The 17,761-nt window shown below is 40.9% G+C and overlaps 1 protein-coding gene across 3 annotated transcripts in view; it reads right to left on the bottom strand.

The window, feature by feature from the left end:
• The window catches only part of LOC111872136 (eyes absent homolog 2), a 539,307-nt gene that overhangs the window by 55,759 nt on the left and 465,787 nt on the right, over positions 1 to 17,761 (bottom strand). For all 3 annotated transcript variants that reach the window (XM_023865721.2, XM_023865725.2, XM_023865724.2), the window contains 3 exons: positions 11,213 to 11,372; positions 10,277 to 10,392; positions 6,040 to 6,281 (listed from right to left, as the gene is read on the bottom strand). In XM_023865721.2, the coding sequence (XP_023721489.1) occupies positions 6,040 to 6,281; positions 10,277 to 10,392; positions 11,213 to 11,372 (518 nt within the window). The remainder of the gene's footprint in view (positions 1 to 6,039; positions 6,282 to 10,276; positions 10,393 to 11,212; positions 11,373 to 17,761) is intronic.

Genomic DNA, 17,761 nt, shown 5'->3' with positions numbered 1-17,761 from the left:
GGGGGTGAAGTCCAGTTGGGTCCACTCAGCATGGCAGCCACTGATTAGCCTATTGTACCTGCCCCGGTTGATTATGATGATGGAGAATTTGGTGGACTGAAGATTGGCAGGGGAAACCGAAGTACTCAGAGAAAACCTACCCCAGCGCCACTTTGTCCACAACAAATCCCAAGTGACTAGACCTGAGTTTGAACCCAGGCCGCCACGGTGGGAAGCCAGCGACTAACCGCTTGCGCTATGGTGCAGCCTTCCCAGCCTACTTACTGGCATGTAACATACAGAACATACAAAATGCTGTCACATAACATGTATACAAGATATCATTTACTGAACACCTGTAGAGATATCAAAAAAGAGAATGGGATGCAATGTCAGTAAATAAATTCAAAACATATTTTCTGTATCATGCATTCATTATGGATGAACAGACAAGTCAAAATGTTGAGCCTGCAGGATGTGTACCAAACGTATGTAAGGCAACGGAAAATGTCTCACACAATACTGACATATGGTAATGAATCAACCACTGATGGCAACCTTCAGAGAATCGTGAAACGAGGCAAGTTGTACTTTCAGGCTGGGCTGTTCTAGGTCCACAAACTGAGATAAATATGAGGGGCAGTCAAATGAAAACAGGTCAGAAGCCAAAACATATTAAAGAATATCTCTTACCTCAAAAGTAATCTCCAAAACTGTTAATACATTTATCCCACTGGGAGATTAGATGGTTAATCCCATCCTTGAAAAAGCTTGTGGGCTGTCTATGGAACCACATCTTTACCCAGCTACACACGTGTTCGTCCGATGCAAACCGATGTCCACGAATGTCTCTCTTCAAGTCTCCAAAAATGTGAAAATCACATGGGGAGAGATCTTGGCTGTAGGGGGGATGTTGAAGCACTTTCCACCCAAATCTCTGTAGCGTACTCCTCACAGAGTTGGCAGTGTGGGGCGCGCATTATCTTGAAGAAGGATAATGCCGTTCGATAGCATTCCAGGGCGTTTTGACTTTATGGAACGTCTCAGCTTCTGCAAAGTTTCTTCATAGCGCTGTGCACTGATTGGGCCCCATGCTCGAGAAATTTGACAAGCAGAGGGCCCTTGCAGTTGAAGAAGAATGTCGTCATCATCACTTTCTGGAACTTGTGTGTACGCCTTTGGATTACTTCGGTGGGGGAGAATTCATGTGTTTCCACTGTTGGCTCTGCCATCTGCTCTTGGGATCAAAATGGTGGCACCAAGTTTCGTCCCCAGTGGCAATACAGGATAGAAAAGCATACTCTTCCTCATGGTATCATTGCAAGTGACACAGTGATACAGCCATTCTGAGTCTTCTGTTCCTCCGTGAGTTGATGCGGAACCCACTGCATGCAGATTTTGCAGTACAGCAGATGTTTTGTCACAGTGGCATGTATGGAACCGTGACTTATTCCCATCAAAAGACTAAGTTCTTCCACGGTGATCCATCGGTTTGCCCAGATATGACCATCCAACGCAGCAATAACATCAGGAGTGATGACACAATCAGCCTGTCCTGGGTGAGCATCATCTTGCAGTGACACCCATCCCTCTCGGAATCTCTTATTCCAAGCCAGCACATGCAAACGTGACATGCTGTGTCGCCATAAACAACAGACATACGACGATGAATTTCTCATCCTCCTACTCCTTCAGCAGTCAAAAAGCGCACTACACTTCGCTGTTCTTCTTTACCCGCCTCCATTACTGATGTTTGACAACCACATGTAGCGCTAACCATACTTCCAGCACAACAAACAAACGACTAGTGTGCAAGGGCACGTTGTCACTGTGTTTTCCCCGAGTCCCCACCAGATGTTCGTACCGTAAGCAAATTCCAGTGTTATCAAATTGCCGTGCGAGTTATGCGTGGTGACCCGTTTTCATTTGACTGCCCCTTATATTACATTGTGTACAGGTTAGCTGAGGCCTTAGTGGACCACCCTCCTTCCTTTTTGCCTCACAGTGTGCATACACACATCAATTAGGTTTGAAAACTGTTGTCACCAATTGCTACAGAGAAAATATCTGATTTGTCACTCACCAATCAGCACTTGGTTTTTCCAAGTTATGCAAATATGACTCCTATCATTTGTGGCACAGAGAAGATGGTGGGCCATACCCATAGAAGTCATAACAATCTGTTTTTTTTTAATACAGTTTATCCCTACTATTCTATGCCTGGTCTGTGTGTGTGTTTAGAATAAAACGTATGACATAATAGATGAATCTTGGTCACAACGTGGATGCACAGGACATAACAAGGTGCAGAAAATACCAAATTATCTTTTTCTAGTGACCAAATATCTGTAGAGCTACCAGATTCTGAAAACTTGTTTCATTCTTGTACATCAGCAGGTTTTGTATCCTGAACAGATTAGCAAATGGAAAAACAAATGAACGAAGAGAAACAGAAACAGCCCTCCTCCACCAATGTGCCACAGGGCTTGTCATTATGACCCATATCACAAAATGTTCCTGTCAAGCGGGCAGCACTCCTGCTTTGCAATCAGGAGGCAAGGAAAAGAGAGAGAGAGAGAGAAAGAAGAGGAGGATAGTGGGAAAACTAGGATGAGGAGATAAAGCTATCTCTGCATCAGGCTGTGGAAGCTCATACGGTTGTTAAGATGTCTAGGCTCCCACATATTCTAGACAATTGGCTGACAGATGCCCCCGAGGATGTCAGCCTTATGTTCCAGCCACCCCTTACCCCCGGGAAGATTCCTGGTACTCATTTCTGTCAGAGGCTGAGCTGCCCCCAGGGCCATAGTGTGGCTGAATGATTAGGTCAATTGAATAATCGCAAGACCTCATCAGGAATCAAACACATTACTTTCCGGCTTGTAACACAGTGCCTCAACCACCTACACTACTGCATGCCCTTGTAATCAGGAAGTAGTAGGTTTAAACCTCAGACTGGACACCAGCTATCCTGACTTCGAATTTTCATAGCTTTTCTTAATTTCTCCAGGCATATGCTATTACAGAACCTCAAATTAGGCCACTACCATAACCAGGGTTCTCATACTGGCGCTATTTTCTGGGATATAATATCATGAAGCCCAGAGAAAGGCATTCAACATTTTGAAGGAAAATATCACCTCCATCTTCAGGGATCAAGAGTAAGCCATGCATAAAAAATCTGCATAAAGCAGGCAGCAAGCACAACTCAGTTTGCTTGACTTCCTTTTCAACCCTAAAATGGCAGCATTATATCCCCCAGAAATGTTGGCCAACTTTCATAAGATTACATGGCATCATACCCCAAAATGTACAGCTCTTCATTTCACCTGTATACCGAAGGTGACCAAATTATATTTCAGCATCCTGTTGCATTGAGGCATCATTCTTATTATTCAAGCACACCGTCAATAATGTAACAATGATATAAAACACACGTAAAATATATATTTTTTCTCTAGAAGTGTAACTTTAATACTTTAAAATGTCATTAAGATGCTGAAAGTATGTCTTATACACTAAAAATGACAATCAAAATACTTCAAAATGTCTTTTTGTTTTACATAATGTTTTTCCAATTTTGCAACATGTTTCGGTCGCATATGGGCCATCATCAGGCAACTTTTAATCTGTGGGGAGACCACTGCACTGTCCACTTGTCTTTAAGCTCCCACGCACGTCACTGTTTAGTTGTTGTAAATCATATCTAAAATACTGTTATTGTATTCTTTTTTCGGCCATCATATCCTTGTATGCTGTTCTTTCCTGTATGTGTTTTTGGTACAGTCACACTTTTGGTGAAAAATATATTTTAGGTGTCTTACATATCATTATTGCATTATTGAGCATGTGCTTGAATAATAAGAGAAGGTGACCAGTTTGAATCTCAGCCAAGCCACCAGCTATCCTGGATAGGGTATTTGTTGTTTTGTGCAGTTCAGTCATGTCACTTCCAAATCATAATTAGTAATTAATCATTCTACTATTCAAGACAATACAGTATGAGAACTGACAATGTGAGTGATGCAACAGTGGCATTTGACACGTAAGGCATATAACCCCTCTACCTGCAGTCTGTTAACATATACTGTACATACGGCAGTAAGCTTAATTTATGTGGCCTATAGTGAAATGAAAGAACTCTCTGTTCAAGTAACAATAACCTTGTACTTCCTGTAGCTAAGGAGGTCAGCCTAAATATAAATACTGTGCCATGTAAACCTGCTGCTAGGCAACAACCGCAAAATAAGCAACTATGTAACAGTGGTTGCTAAGTAATAAGCTCTGCAATGGCCATTGCTAGACAATGGCTGAGTAGTCATCATGTAGGTACCCAAACAGAAATGAATGCAACAATTCCACTACAACAGAGGAACGGTGTTTTCTGTGCAGTCCATGCAGAGATGTAATAAGCAGGACAAGTTAGGAGCTGTAGTTAGTTAGATAACCACTGGGGTTCAGTTGTTGTGAGCTGCTGCTGTGAGAAGCAACAGCTAGCAAAGATGGTAATGGACTGGAAAGACCTAGTGTATCCTATATTGGTCTGTGAAATGCATAAAACAGTAAGAGCTTAAGCTTTACTTGCAGTTATGAGTTGTAAAAGTTCAATAAATCAGATTACCAATGCAATTAGTTTCACGTTTCGATTCCATGGAAATTATGTAATGACAAACTGATAAACCAATACTTCCCAGTTAGATCAGTTATACTAGGTGGTTCAAATATGACTGGGACTGATTTTTTGTAAACAAGCCGCACTGCGCAGCAGCTGTGCGGCCTTGAGAGATTGTAGCCACAGCCTCTACTCTCCCTCCTGTTAGGGTTAGAACCTGTTCAGTGCTGTCTGGGAGTCGCTAGAGGGATGAGCGTACAGAAGGTACCGCAGAGCGTGGAACAACGCATTGTGATCAAATTCCTCGTTGGAGAAAACGTCCCGCATGGACCCATGTTTGAGTGGTGTAAGTGCTTCAGAGAGGGCAGAGAGCGCGTGGAGAATGAACCGCATGATCATCGGCCGCGAACATCCATCACCAAGCCAAACATTGATCGTGCAGACGCACTTATTCGTGAGAATAGGCGCATCACTATCAAGGAACTTGGAGCAATGCTGTCCATCAGTGTTGGTAGTGTAGAAGACATCGTGAAATACCACCTGCACTATCGCAAGGTGAATGCATGGTGGGTACCACACACTTTGACCGACGTGAACAAAATAGTGCACATGTAAGCTGCCAGTTGTCTCCTACAGCAATTTGAAGATGAAGGTGATGCATTTTGGAAGTCTATAGTGACCACCGATGAAACGTGGGTGCACTACTTCATTCCCGAGTCCCAGCAATCATCACACAAGTGGTGGCATACCAGTTCTCCCAAACCCAAGAGAGCGCAGAGGAGCCGTTCAGCAGGAAACGTGATGGCAACATTCTTCTGGGACTGGCAGGGGGTTATCCATGTAGGCTTTCTGACAGATGCCAGAACAGTCAATACAGCTTATTACTCAGACCTCCTGGCAACGGACGTGAACGAAAAGATCCGAGCCAAGCGGAAGACAGGTGGAAAGTGGGTAGCCTTCCTTCAAGACAATGCATGCCCTCATACGGCCAAAACAACAATGGAAACCCTCCGGAAATTGAAATGGAACCTGCTGACACATCCGCCGTACAGTCCCGATTTGGCACCAAGTGATTTCTACCTGTTCGGAAGGCTCAAATCAGACTTGCAAGGCATGCGGTTTGTGGAAGACGATGCCGCCATCCAGAATGTTCGGGAGTGGATACGCCGCCAACCACACAACTTTTTTTTTTTGGGCATCAGGATGCTTCTAGAAAGTTGGAAAAAATGTGTTGACTCCAGAGGGGAGTACGTTGAAGACTGACATGTGCAAGTAAGTGTTTGGCAATTATGGTTTTTTTTTAAATCAGTCCCGGTCATATTTGAACCACCTTGTATATGGATTATTTAGACGAATTTTGGGCTTGAAAGGATTAAAAATGAAGAGGATATTTGTGCAAGTAATAATCTGCAACATAGCATATAACAAATGCCTCTTGATAAACATACCTGCTGTGAAGATGGGAAGCCCTGTGAACCAGCAGAGAAGCCTGTGGCCGCGGATGCTGTACAGTTATAACCTGCACCATACGAGGCATACGACGCTGTCTGTCCTGTGGAGGCTCCACTCTGCCCACTATGATGTGAACTGCTACCTGAACTGGAGCTGAACGCTGTGCTAGATGTGGCATATGGACTCAGGTAGCTGGTTGCACTTGAACCTTTACACTGCTGGTTGAGGCCACGTGAGCCTGAATAACACAAATATAGAGAGCAAAGGTTCTCACAATGACAAGTATTAAGATTACCGTCTTCTGGCTTATGATGGTACATAGTTTGGCAGACAGGTACCGATGTCTTGTTAAGTGCCTGCTGCCTCGATCTTCAGGGTAGTAGGTGGTCACCAAAAATTCAGAGGAACCTCTGGATACTAGGATTACCAACACCAAAATTCACTTTCTTAAATTATCAAAACCTCTATAATATTTCACCTTTCGAAGTCTGTCAAGGCTCGATGTTATTCACATGCTTCGATTATAAAAAACAAATAGTAACAAGCAGTCCTCCATTTTTCTGGTCATCCACGTGTCTAACGGACTCTTTATTTTGGTTTGTATTTTACACCTTCTGTGTACAACATCAAATACAACACAGTTTATTATATTGTAGCATCCTGCTGCACTTCTCACTTAATATCAATAGTTCCACAGTCTCACATGCAACACCAATGTTCTATAAAGCTTATTAAAAGCTATTCATTTTAAGGTTTTACACTACATGTTTCGACCAATGTGGTCATCATCAGGTGTTAAATGTTATGGATGAGGAAACTGCTGTCTTCTGTATCGTTGCATAAGTTGTTAACATGCTGTCCCCTCAATATGCATGTGTGTTTGAGGTGGTGGGTTGTGTTCCTTCCTGTTGTATTATATTGCGTATCTTGTGTTAACGTGAACATCTTTCAGTATGTTTCAGAGAACATTAGTGTTGCACATGAGACTGTGGAACTATCGATTCAACACAGTTATTAATTTGTACAGTATCTCATACACAGATTGTGACATTACACCTGAAAGCCAGAATATTGCAGCTGAGCGAGACATCCACTGCTAGACAAGAGCTTGGTAATCATGTTTCCATTACAACAAATAGCAGTGAATACATCGTTGCCTAGGGGGACAAAGTTGCTCACATCCGTGACATTCTTTAAGTCATGTGTGTCCCCTGGGTAGTGCAAAATGAGCAACAAACCTGGAAAAGCTTCCCAAAAGAAAAGGGCAAACTTCTTCAAGATACAACAAAGCAAGAACTTGAGTGCTCTATTGGGAAGCAAGAAGCAAAATGGGTTAAATGATCCCAAATGCAGCCATTGGAAACCAACCAACCAACATCGTTGCCTAAGTTGTAAGTGTAAACACATTCCCCTGACCAGGAGTACATAAATAAACAGTTATTAAGACGCAAGAAAAATAGAACTCTTCAAGGAGGTGTGTTCTATCCCAGCTGCGAAGCAAATATAGGAGGAGACCAGATCAGGATTCATTCATTTATTCAGTTGTAAAACTTCGGTCAAGGCGGTTCAATAGTTGAAGTGTTGAAGACTCTATGTGCTATAGTTACAGTAATTTTGTGAGTGTAAGAACTAATTGTAGTTACGACTTGTGAATATCCAATAAATTGATTCAGCAATCCAAACCCCATCTACAAGTCACTAATACACGTGACAATATACTGGGTGAGTCTTAATTGCACATATTAAACATAAGCATAGTGTTCTACGCTTACAGGCAAACAGAAATGTTTGTATAAATACATGATCACAATCACTTCATTATCAAGATATGGCAACTATGAGGTCTATACTGAAGATGTTCTAGTGTTGGGATGCTTGTTATGGTTGACACAAATTGTACTGAATGGCAGAGAATGTGGGGTATTCATTCGATAAACTGACAGGTAAAACATCACTGTATGCAGAATCAGAAGATAACAGTGACGCTACTGCATGGCTGTATGCTGAAATGCACCCACAATGATGACATCCAAATGGCAAGGCATTAATTCATCTGCAAGAAACAGGTCACATGTGGCCCAGTATAACAAGAGCTGGTTAGAACAACATGTTACAGGACGCTGATATGGAAGAGCATATTAAAGATTTCCTGGTACTAGTACCAGGCAGATGACCTGTTGTCACCACATTTCTCACCGAACTGTGGTGACACTGTTGCATCATCAGCCGCTGCAGCCGTTCACATTCTACATATAGCATGATCAAGCTCTGCAACCGCTGGTGGCTTATGAGCATCAAAAACCATTTTTCAAGGGCTACTGCAGACGGCTGCAGTGTCTCTAACCTTCCACAGCTGAGAGCTGATGATGGATGAAGCATCCTTAACATGAAATTGGATTTTGCATACTTGTAAACCACACAGATGAGTTCATGAAAATCCACATTCCTTTCAAGAAGCATGTTTCCAAAAGCAGTTTGCAACAATATTTGGAAAGGAATAATTAGTTATCTCATCTTCAGTCCCTATAAACTACTGCCTCAACTATCACAGTTTCTGTCTCAACAATTACCATAACTGTACTTGAACCACCTGACAACATAGCAGACAATGTGGGTACTGCATCAGACTAAAGCCATTGTTCTCGCAATGTCATGCAGTATCCAGGCAGCCACATCAAGTCAATGGGAGAGGACAAAACGGGAAAGCTGTGTCGCCTCTGGACTCACCCAATCTCACTTCTAATGATCTCTAACTGTGGGTGTCATCTGAGCACGGTTCATGCAGAATGATGTAACACGCAGGAGAAGCAATGGAAGGACAATAGACAACATGCCCAACGCCATTCAGCAGACCAGGAATTCTTGGGGCAAAAGGGGTCAACTATCTGCAGACAGTAACGACTGACCATTTCAACGTCCTTCGTAAACCATTAGGAACAGGTGACATTCCATTCTGTGCACAGCTAATACACTCTTGATCCACAAATATGTTGTCTACTTTTCTTTCCTCACACTTCCTGGCGCCATATCCCACTAACAAAGTGATAGTGACCATATATTTATACGATTGTTTCTGCTTGACTTTTTAAGTTTGAAACACAATGTTTATATTCAAGGAATGTACTTGAGATTTGTCCTGTATAAGTGTTTCTAATATTTCCTGTTTCCTACTGCAAACCTGATAGAGAATGCCTAAAGGTATTATGAAATTTAATAAATTCATCCCATATCCTTGCCAATGTGTACAGAATCCATGGCTGTTAAAATAAATTACAAGTCTTGGGTTACAATTTTTGGGTGTGATTTTTAACATCTTTCCAAGTCTTTTTATTTCATTGTATGAGTAAAATTTAATATATTATCCCTTATTACTTCATTCAGTTTTAACTGCTATATACTGTCATGTTAAGAGGGTCCCTTGTTATCACAACATGGCATGGACCTAGGGCCGCACACAAATAAACTGGCAAAATGGAATTCAGATGTGGAGGAAAGCTGCGAATATATTTCGTAAGCAGTTGTGGACAGTTATGGTCCTCCAGTTGGGCACACAGGAGCGTTTCAAATAATTCCCCTTCATAACATACTTGTTACAAAATGCTACACAAGGCTTCAGGATTCTCTGGTATGACATAAGCAATGGATAAGACATATGGACTGTGGAATGCGAAGAGTCTCTCTACAGAGAAGTTTCATCAAGAACATTACTGAATTTTAATGAGGAAAGCTGTAAGTAGAAGACGAGTAGGGAAATCTAACTGTAGATGGGAGGCTAATATGAAACTGGAAGGGTAGCGCCATAGCACAGGGGGTTAGCAGCCAGATTCCCATCATGACTGATTTCATCCTAGGTTGGGTCATATGTGACTTGTGGTGGACAAAATGGCATTGGGGCAAACTGTTATTCCACCAACTGCTCCACATTCATTACTCATCCCAATTACCAATGCCATATGGTCTCAATACTGACAGCATCGTTAAATAACTTAAAAGAAATTAAAATGGATGTTAAGGAAAATAGATGGAAAGGTGTGGACCATCGTGCTGAACCTCTGGGGTTCCATAAATGCTAGAAATATCTGGAGCAGCTAAGCAACTCTCAGTTTCTCAAGGACTCAGCTCAATGGAATTAATTAATGTGCTGCTAAATTGTGACACTAAGAAGAAAAGAGCTATCACATCCTGTGTGAGGAATGTATACTTGCTGCTAGACGTCCAACTATCAGTACTTACCAGCTGCACTGTGGTACCCTTGCTGCAGCATACCATAGGCTGGAGAACTGTAGAAGCTTGAGCTCTGCATGTATGCTGCAGCCGCTGATGACTGGCTGCCATATGCTTGGTGCATACTGTGTGTCACATACAACATCAGTACCACATTATTCACTGCTCAACCTCTGACTCAGACATTTATTTGTTATTTATGCATTACTTATTTGCTTGTTTATTTATATACTTGCTTACATATTTACTGGCCAATCACAGTGGCCACATGGTCTAAGAAGGTATGAACCGTCTTTGCGCGCTCAAACACTGGGATCGTGTGTTCGAATTCCACTCGAGGCATGAATATTGGTGTGCGTCTGTCCTGTGTTTGTGTTGTTCTGTGTATAGGCTGTGGCCTTGTGACAGGCTGATCCCGCATACAAGGAGGCCTACCGTGTATAGGCTTAAGAAACTGAAAAGGTGGCCAAGGACCATGTATGTACAGATGGAAAAGACATTACACAAATATGACAAGCAAAAGAACAAAGAAGACAACCTAAAGGGAAATTTCAGGTTCTCTCAGTGGTCAACATTAAGATTGCAGGCTTTGTGGGCATGCCACCGCTCAGTTTGGTACACAGGTATCAACAATTCAGCAAATTCTGCTGCCTCTGTTTTCAGGATATAATTTCTACCATGAAGATGGAAGCAGTAGTTCTTTAAAAATGTTGCTACCTACCTACAAGACGGCACAGCATCACAGACTTTAAGTTCAATTTCATGGATTGCACTATTCAAACCACTCCAAGAGAAAGTTCAATAGGATCAGCATTCAAGCCAAAGGTCAGAAACAGTGGCAAACACTTTACAGCAGCAGTACAGTGTAGGGCAGAGGAGGACTGAATATGTGGGTGAGAAAGTGGCACATCTGTTCAATGAACGGCCAAAGATGTTTAAAATTACCTGCTGTAATATTGCTGAGTGGAAGAGTAGGGGTGTTGTGAATAATCCTTGCTGTCGCTGTATGAACCAATTGAGTCTCCTGTCCCTGAGTACAAAGCTTCCGATTGGCTTAGTGATGAGCTGTCGCCCAAACCAGGACTGCGAACTTCACTCTTCACTGCTGTGATTGAAACAAAATTGGGAATTTGATACATAATGACCAAGAAACTCATCTAAGGAAGGCTTTATTACACAACAAACACAAAATTATGCAAATATAACAACAATGGCACATGAAGATTACAGTCTTTTCATATGTAGTGCCGATGTCAGAGTAATTTTCTGTCTCCATCTTTAGCAAACCGTGAAGATGGAGGCAACAGATTAATCTGAAACATCTGTACTCATCAACAAAACTGCATAGCATCCCATCAACTCACTGTCATGAGAACCTCGACCTCAGTGACATATCTTCGGAATTAAATTCAATTCACAGGATACTGCTGTTATTTTAGACACAAGCCAGTAACGCACATGCCACAGGCAAAGGAAAAGGTGCCAAGGGATTACGCCTTTCAGTTTTACTATCACTCATACTTAGTGGCACACGTACTCCTCATTATATGTACATTAAAGGAAATGATTTAATTTCAATGCTCTCAATTACTTCAAACCACTTTCAATTAATAGCATTCACTTTAGTGTGAACTGCTCATAGACTGACTGACAGAGGAAATGAGATGGGGGAGTAAACAGCTGTCAGGGAAGAAAAGAAAAATGTGGCCTAGCCATGAAACTTATGTGCATGAACTATACTATAACTCTCTGAGGCAATTATGGGGATCTTCAGTATACTGTCCCTTGTGTTTGTGTTACATAATTGTGAAGTACCTGTACATAATATGTCAACATATGTTTCACATGTCATGGATACTGTTACTACATCAATATACTTAGCACGACAGCTTGTTACTACATATGTATCATTTTCATAAAAATAATTACCTTAAGACAAGTTACATATTTTTCAAGAATATGTTACCCAAAAGTCCTTAAAACCAAGGGTGGTTTTGTTGTTGTTGTTGTTGCTGTTGTTGTTGCTGCTGCTGCTGCTGTCATCGTCATCGTTATCGTTATCATTGTCGTTGTCGTTGTCGTTGACATTCTCTTGGACTTTGTCCAGCATCCTAATCTCTCCATACAAAAACCACAACTTCTCAAAAATATATATTCTATTTCTGAAAAGTACGACAGTCTTATGTGTTGCAATGCTTTTTATTGTTTGGAGGCAACCTGATGTTTCAGTGAAATGTATCACCTCCATCTTCAGGATCGAAGAGCAAGCCGAAGAACAATATAGCACAAACAGGCAGCAAGTGCAGCTTAACTGAAATGTTCCTCTGAAACCTGTGGCTCTCTCTGCACTACATGGTATTAAAAAGAACATATGCCTCATCATCTATCTTCAGACAAGACTCCTATTCCACTGGGTCCTTAGGTACAGATACCTCATGCCCTGGGGCCCTTGGATGGGAACAGAAACCATTTAAGAGTAGAGACCATAGCTTAGTTAGGCTAGCAAACATCCATCAGTCCACTCCTAAGTGTCACCTTCACTACTTAACATCCAGCAACAAGCAGAATATGGGATCATAATCCTTGTAGCTCCAGACTTGCTTACCCTAGTTCATACCAGGGTTGTTCAATTTTACTTAATCCACACTTCATTTTTTTACATGTAAATTTTACCCATGCTAATTCTGTCACCAAACAGAAACCATTATAAATATGGACCCATATGAGAGGTAAAGGGTTTTGCAATTCAATAGAGCACTTGTTAAGCATTTATATTCGCCTGATGATGACCAGATAAAATGGTTGAAACATGTTGTGATTTTAATAAAACAAACTGAATATTATACATTCTCTGTGTTGCATCAGACGGAACATGATAATTGACTAGTTCAGTCACACAACAGGATGTACTCCATAAAGAAAAACAGTAACAATTCTTTGAACATTTTTAAATTGAAATTAAATTCTTAAGAAAGCGAGTTGAAATTCAAAGCATGTGAACCAGTTAGCAGACACAATATTACACTGGTTTGGCAGCTGAAGAAGAATGAACAGTATGAGAACATCAAAAAGGGCATTACAATGTACAGAGGAATGAGGCATACGGGATGACCCAGAAGAAGATGGATCAGCAAAGTATTCAAACACATCAAGAAGGTAGGAGAGAATAGGCAAGAAAGAGAAAAAGATGGACTTGGGAGGAAAACACGTACTGGAAGCTTTTCGTTCACAGACCCATACAACATGAAAATTATGCTAAGTTCTGCTTATACATTTATCAAGTAATTTACTGACTTCAACCAGGACCAACTGTACACTATTAAAAGCTACGTAGAATACAAAAATAAATAAATAAATGTCATTATTACCTTGGTCTGTCTGTTATGAATCTTGTTCAGTATGTTTCATGTGTACATGTAACATTTAAGAAAATTTCTGCAGAAGTTAAAAATTGTCAGCAAGGCCGAAAAAAGAACCTAGAAAATTCTGTTTACTCAACCAACAGAAGACTATTTTATCTGATGGATATGTCCCTTTGACCTAGCAATTACTTAGACATTTGAAAGGTGCCCTTTTATGGGTTATAGAGTTTCACCTCATTGTCATGACAGGCTAGCAAACAAACTCAACCTGTCAAGCACCCACTCAGCATACAAAAGTCACTTGTTCACATCAATAATTCAATTAATTTAGAATTTAAAGTCATAATATTCTCACGACAGTAAGTTCATTTCCATTATGTGGGAAACCAGTATTACTGGCAGTCCACACAGAGACAAAAACATGTGAAAGGCTTCCTTCTGGAGTCCTCTGCTAAAAGAAAAATCCAAGCAAATGATGTTAAATTTTTTAGAAGTACCAAGGGAAGAAACAAGATGGGGTAGAATTAGAACTGAAATTGTTAGAGAAGTAGTTGAAGACTGACGCTGATCTCTCCATGGCCTCTTAATAATTTGATATGATTATTAATTATTTTTTTATATTTATTTCTTTGTTTATTCTGAATTTAGTTACATTATTTGGATTTTATTAAGACAATGGTGTAAAATTCAAATGCCATACTGCTTTGTTTCATATATGTAATACAGAGTTTTAAGAAAAATTCATATGAAAGTTAATGATGTCGAGACATTCAGGCTTGGCAGATTAAACAGGAAGTAGAGAAGTGATATGTTGTCCCCATAGCTAAGGGTCATGAGACAGTTTAGGGCAAATAAACTTAAGGATCAAAAGGAATCAGGACAATTGTGGAGAAGCACACAATTTCGGTTCCACTAACAATGTACACTAGTATGCTATTTCTATGTCATAAATTTGAATTTTTGTAAAAATGACTTAAAAATAACCAATTTGGGACAGTCTTAGACCAATCTTAGTGAGAAAACCTCTGTGTGAAATCTGTGAGGGTTAACACTTTGTGTTTAGTTCTTGCACTGTAAGGATATATATTAAATACACCACATAAATTAAGGTCCCTATACAAATACAAAGCATCTGTATTCAATAAATTATTTGATTCAAACAAAAGTAAACTAAAGAATATATTTATATAAAGTTTATCAGGGTAAACAAGAACTACATTAATTCCAACAGTGTCTTTGCTACCATCCAACCATCCAGTGACTGTGTACATAGAAGCCTGCATATTAACTCTTAAGTACTTTGTGGGGAACCCAAAAATAAAAGATGAATTATCAGTCACTGACACTTGTGGCCATTCCAAAATCCTTGTGGTCCACATACAAACCCGACCCTGGTAGTGACCCAGATGCTTTCTGCATTCCATAAATCCTTATCCCAATTAATCCAGCTAGTCTCATGTCACCTGAGTCCTGTCAGTTAGCATAATCGATAAATCAAGATGCAGGGAGGGAAGCAAGAAGGTAGGATGGTCTCGAGTTCAAAATTTGTTATTGGAGTTAGGAAAGAAATGAGATACTGAGAGGGACACCGGAAGTAAAATACTGTAGCACGTAAACCCACTGCTAAGTAATGACTCTATAAGCAGTGCCCATGGCCGGTCACGGTAGCTGAGCAGTCTAAGGCAATCACTGTCTTCGCTCGCTCGGAAGCCGGGATCGTGGGTTCGAATCCCACTCAGGGCATGGATGTTTGTGTGCGTTTTTCTATGTTTGTCTAGAGGTAGAGGCCTTGTGATGAGCTGATCACTCGCCCAAGGAGTCCTACCGTATGTGTAAGATCTAGTAAACCGAAGTGAAACGGAGAGTTTCATGGAGGTAGGCCTAGGCCCAAATTGGGGCTGTAGCGCCACAGGAAAAAAAAACAGTGCCCATAGCTAGGCAGCAGTTTTCTAATATGTGCCACTGGACTGGGTGTAAAGCAGTGTTTTCTGCACAGTCCACACCGATGGTTGCGCACGTAACAATGGATACAGCAACAGATCAGTGGTGTGCGGTACTATTTTTGGTAAGGGAAGCAGTGGTATCTAATAAACAAATTGATAGCAATCAACTCACCAAAATTTACATCACTTATTGAGTCAATAAGATCGTTTTGTATTCTGTTCGATAAACCTGTAAATACTGTACTGTTCCCAAGGTGAGCATTGAGTTTATGATCATATTTCCTCAACAAGTGAACTAATTCCACATAATTACCTCGGTCGATAGAATCCATGCTTTCGTCATGACCACGGTGACCAAACTGCCACTTTCCTAAATGGCAGATGATATCAATCAACCGTTTCATTACTTCTCTATTTTCTTTCACATTTTCATTCTGCTGTAGTATCGTCGGGCGCTTTTGATTGTCAAGGTGACAATCAATTCGAGATTTCCCAAACATAACAAGTTGCATTGTTGAAATAATGTAATAATTAGACTTGCTTCCCTTAAACGCGGATAGCTTCTTTCTGATGCGTCAAAATACNAGCCACTCTGTTTTAGATTACTGTTCCAAATTAAATTTCTTCACACATAATTTGGTTTGTGCTTTAAGTTCTGGTAACTCTCATGTTGGTCCTCTTTCTATAATTATTTTCTTTTCAGAAAAGTCCCTGCTATTAAACCCCCGTTTTAAAAGGCTTTCTTTCAATTGCGCGGTCGCGTTGTCTGCCAGCATTCATTTTAGCTGTTGCCTGTGCGTGTAGTCTATTCACGCCCCTGCCCCTTGTACCACAATATCAGACTTGCTTCCCTTAAATGCGGATAGCTTCTTTCTGATGCGTCAAAATACGATCACAAATACAATCTTATGCCATATAAACATGCACTTACAATATTTTAATAAAACTAAATGTTACTTATAACACCCAACAAAACTAAAATCACACATAAACAGTTAATTTTCACATAACCATCGAAAGAACACATTGCTTCACTGGTCTAGCCAGCAAACCGAAATTTGCTTCCATTGGTCACTTTGGATGGGACGAATTCGTACTGAGATTAACGAAGGAAACTTGGTCTGTCTAACCAATCAGGGAAAGGGAGGAGGAGGAGGCATGTGGCCTTGAGCAGGAACATGCGCTAAATGACAATATTCAAAACCTTATTATTCAAAATGAATTATTTATATATGACTTCTTCTCTTTTTGTTTCTTAACTATGGAAGCAATGCTCCATGCACGGCACGCCACAGCAACAGAGGAATGGTGTTTTCTGTAAGCTCCATGCTTAGATGTTATAAGCACAATAAGTGGCGGGACTGCAGTTGAGTGAAGTCAAGTAGTTGGTTGGTGGGTTACTGAGTTAGAGGACTGCTGGAGTCCAACAGTTGTGGAACCTCCACAGTTGTAAGCCGTTACAGGACAACGGCTAGTGAAAACAGTAACAGATTGAGAACAGTAGTCTCTATGTGATAGTGATTTGTAAGGTGTGCTCATAAGTTGTGTGTTAAAGTTGTCAATAAATCCAATTACCAATACGAACCCTGTCGAGTCGCTAATACACGTGACAATGTAAATGGAAGAATTATGGGATGGTCCAAATGATCATTCAGCTAGGTATTGCAAGCTATCATGAAGAGAGAAAACAGCTAGAAAGAAACTGAAAGGAAGGAACTGTTTGAAGAAAGAACAGACCTTACTCTTCATCAACCCAGAGAAGGTGAGTAACTTGTTCCAACACATCACATTCATTTTACTTTTGAATAAAAGGGAGGGATTGCAGGAAGAAAGAACAGACCACACTCTCGTCCATCCACCCACAGATGAAGAGTAACTTGTTACAACACATCATACTAATTTTACTTTTGATTGGCCGTTTACTTCTAAATTCCTTATTGGCCTTTATAAGCAGCCCCCCACAAGAGCACCAACACAACTTACTATTAGCATCACTAAGGGAAGGCCAGGTGGCCGGACTAGAGAAGGATCCTGCAGTGACAGGAGAGCTGGTGGGGTCTTGAAGCTGTTGCTGATGACTGCTGCTGACCACGCAACTGGCGTTGCTCCTGCTTACACCCCCTGCTGCTGACACTGATATCGATGCACATCCTGCCAAAAGATTTCACATAAGAAGCACAAATACTAAA

Source organism: Cryptotermes secundus, unplaced genomic scaffold (genome assembly GCF_002891405.2).
Source record: "Cryptotermes secundus unplaced genomic scaffold, Csec_1.0 scaffold470, whole genome shotgun sequence".
NCBI classification, from domain to species: Eukaryota; Metazoa; Arthropoda; class Insecta; order Blattodea; family Kalotermitidae; genus Cryptotermes; species Cryptotermes secundus.
Note: the sequence above shows the minus strand (reverse complement) of the source record. Positions and strands in the feature narration are given on the sequence as shown.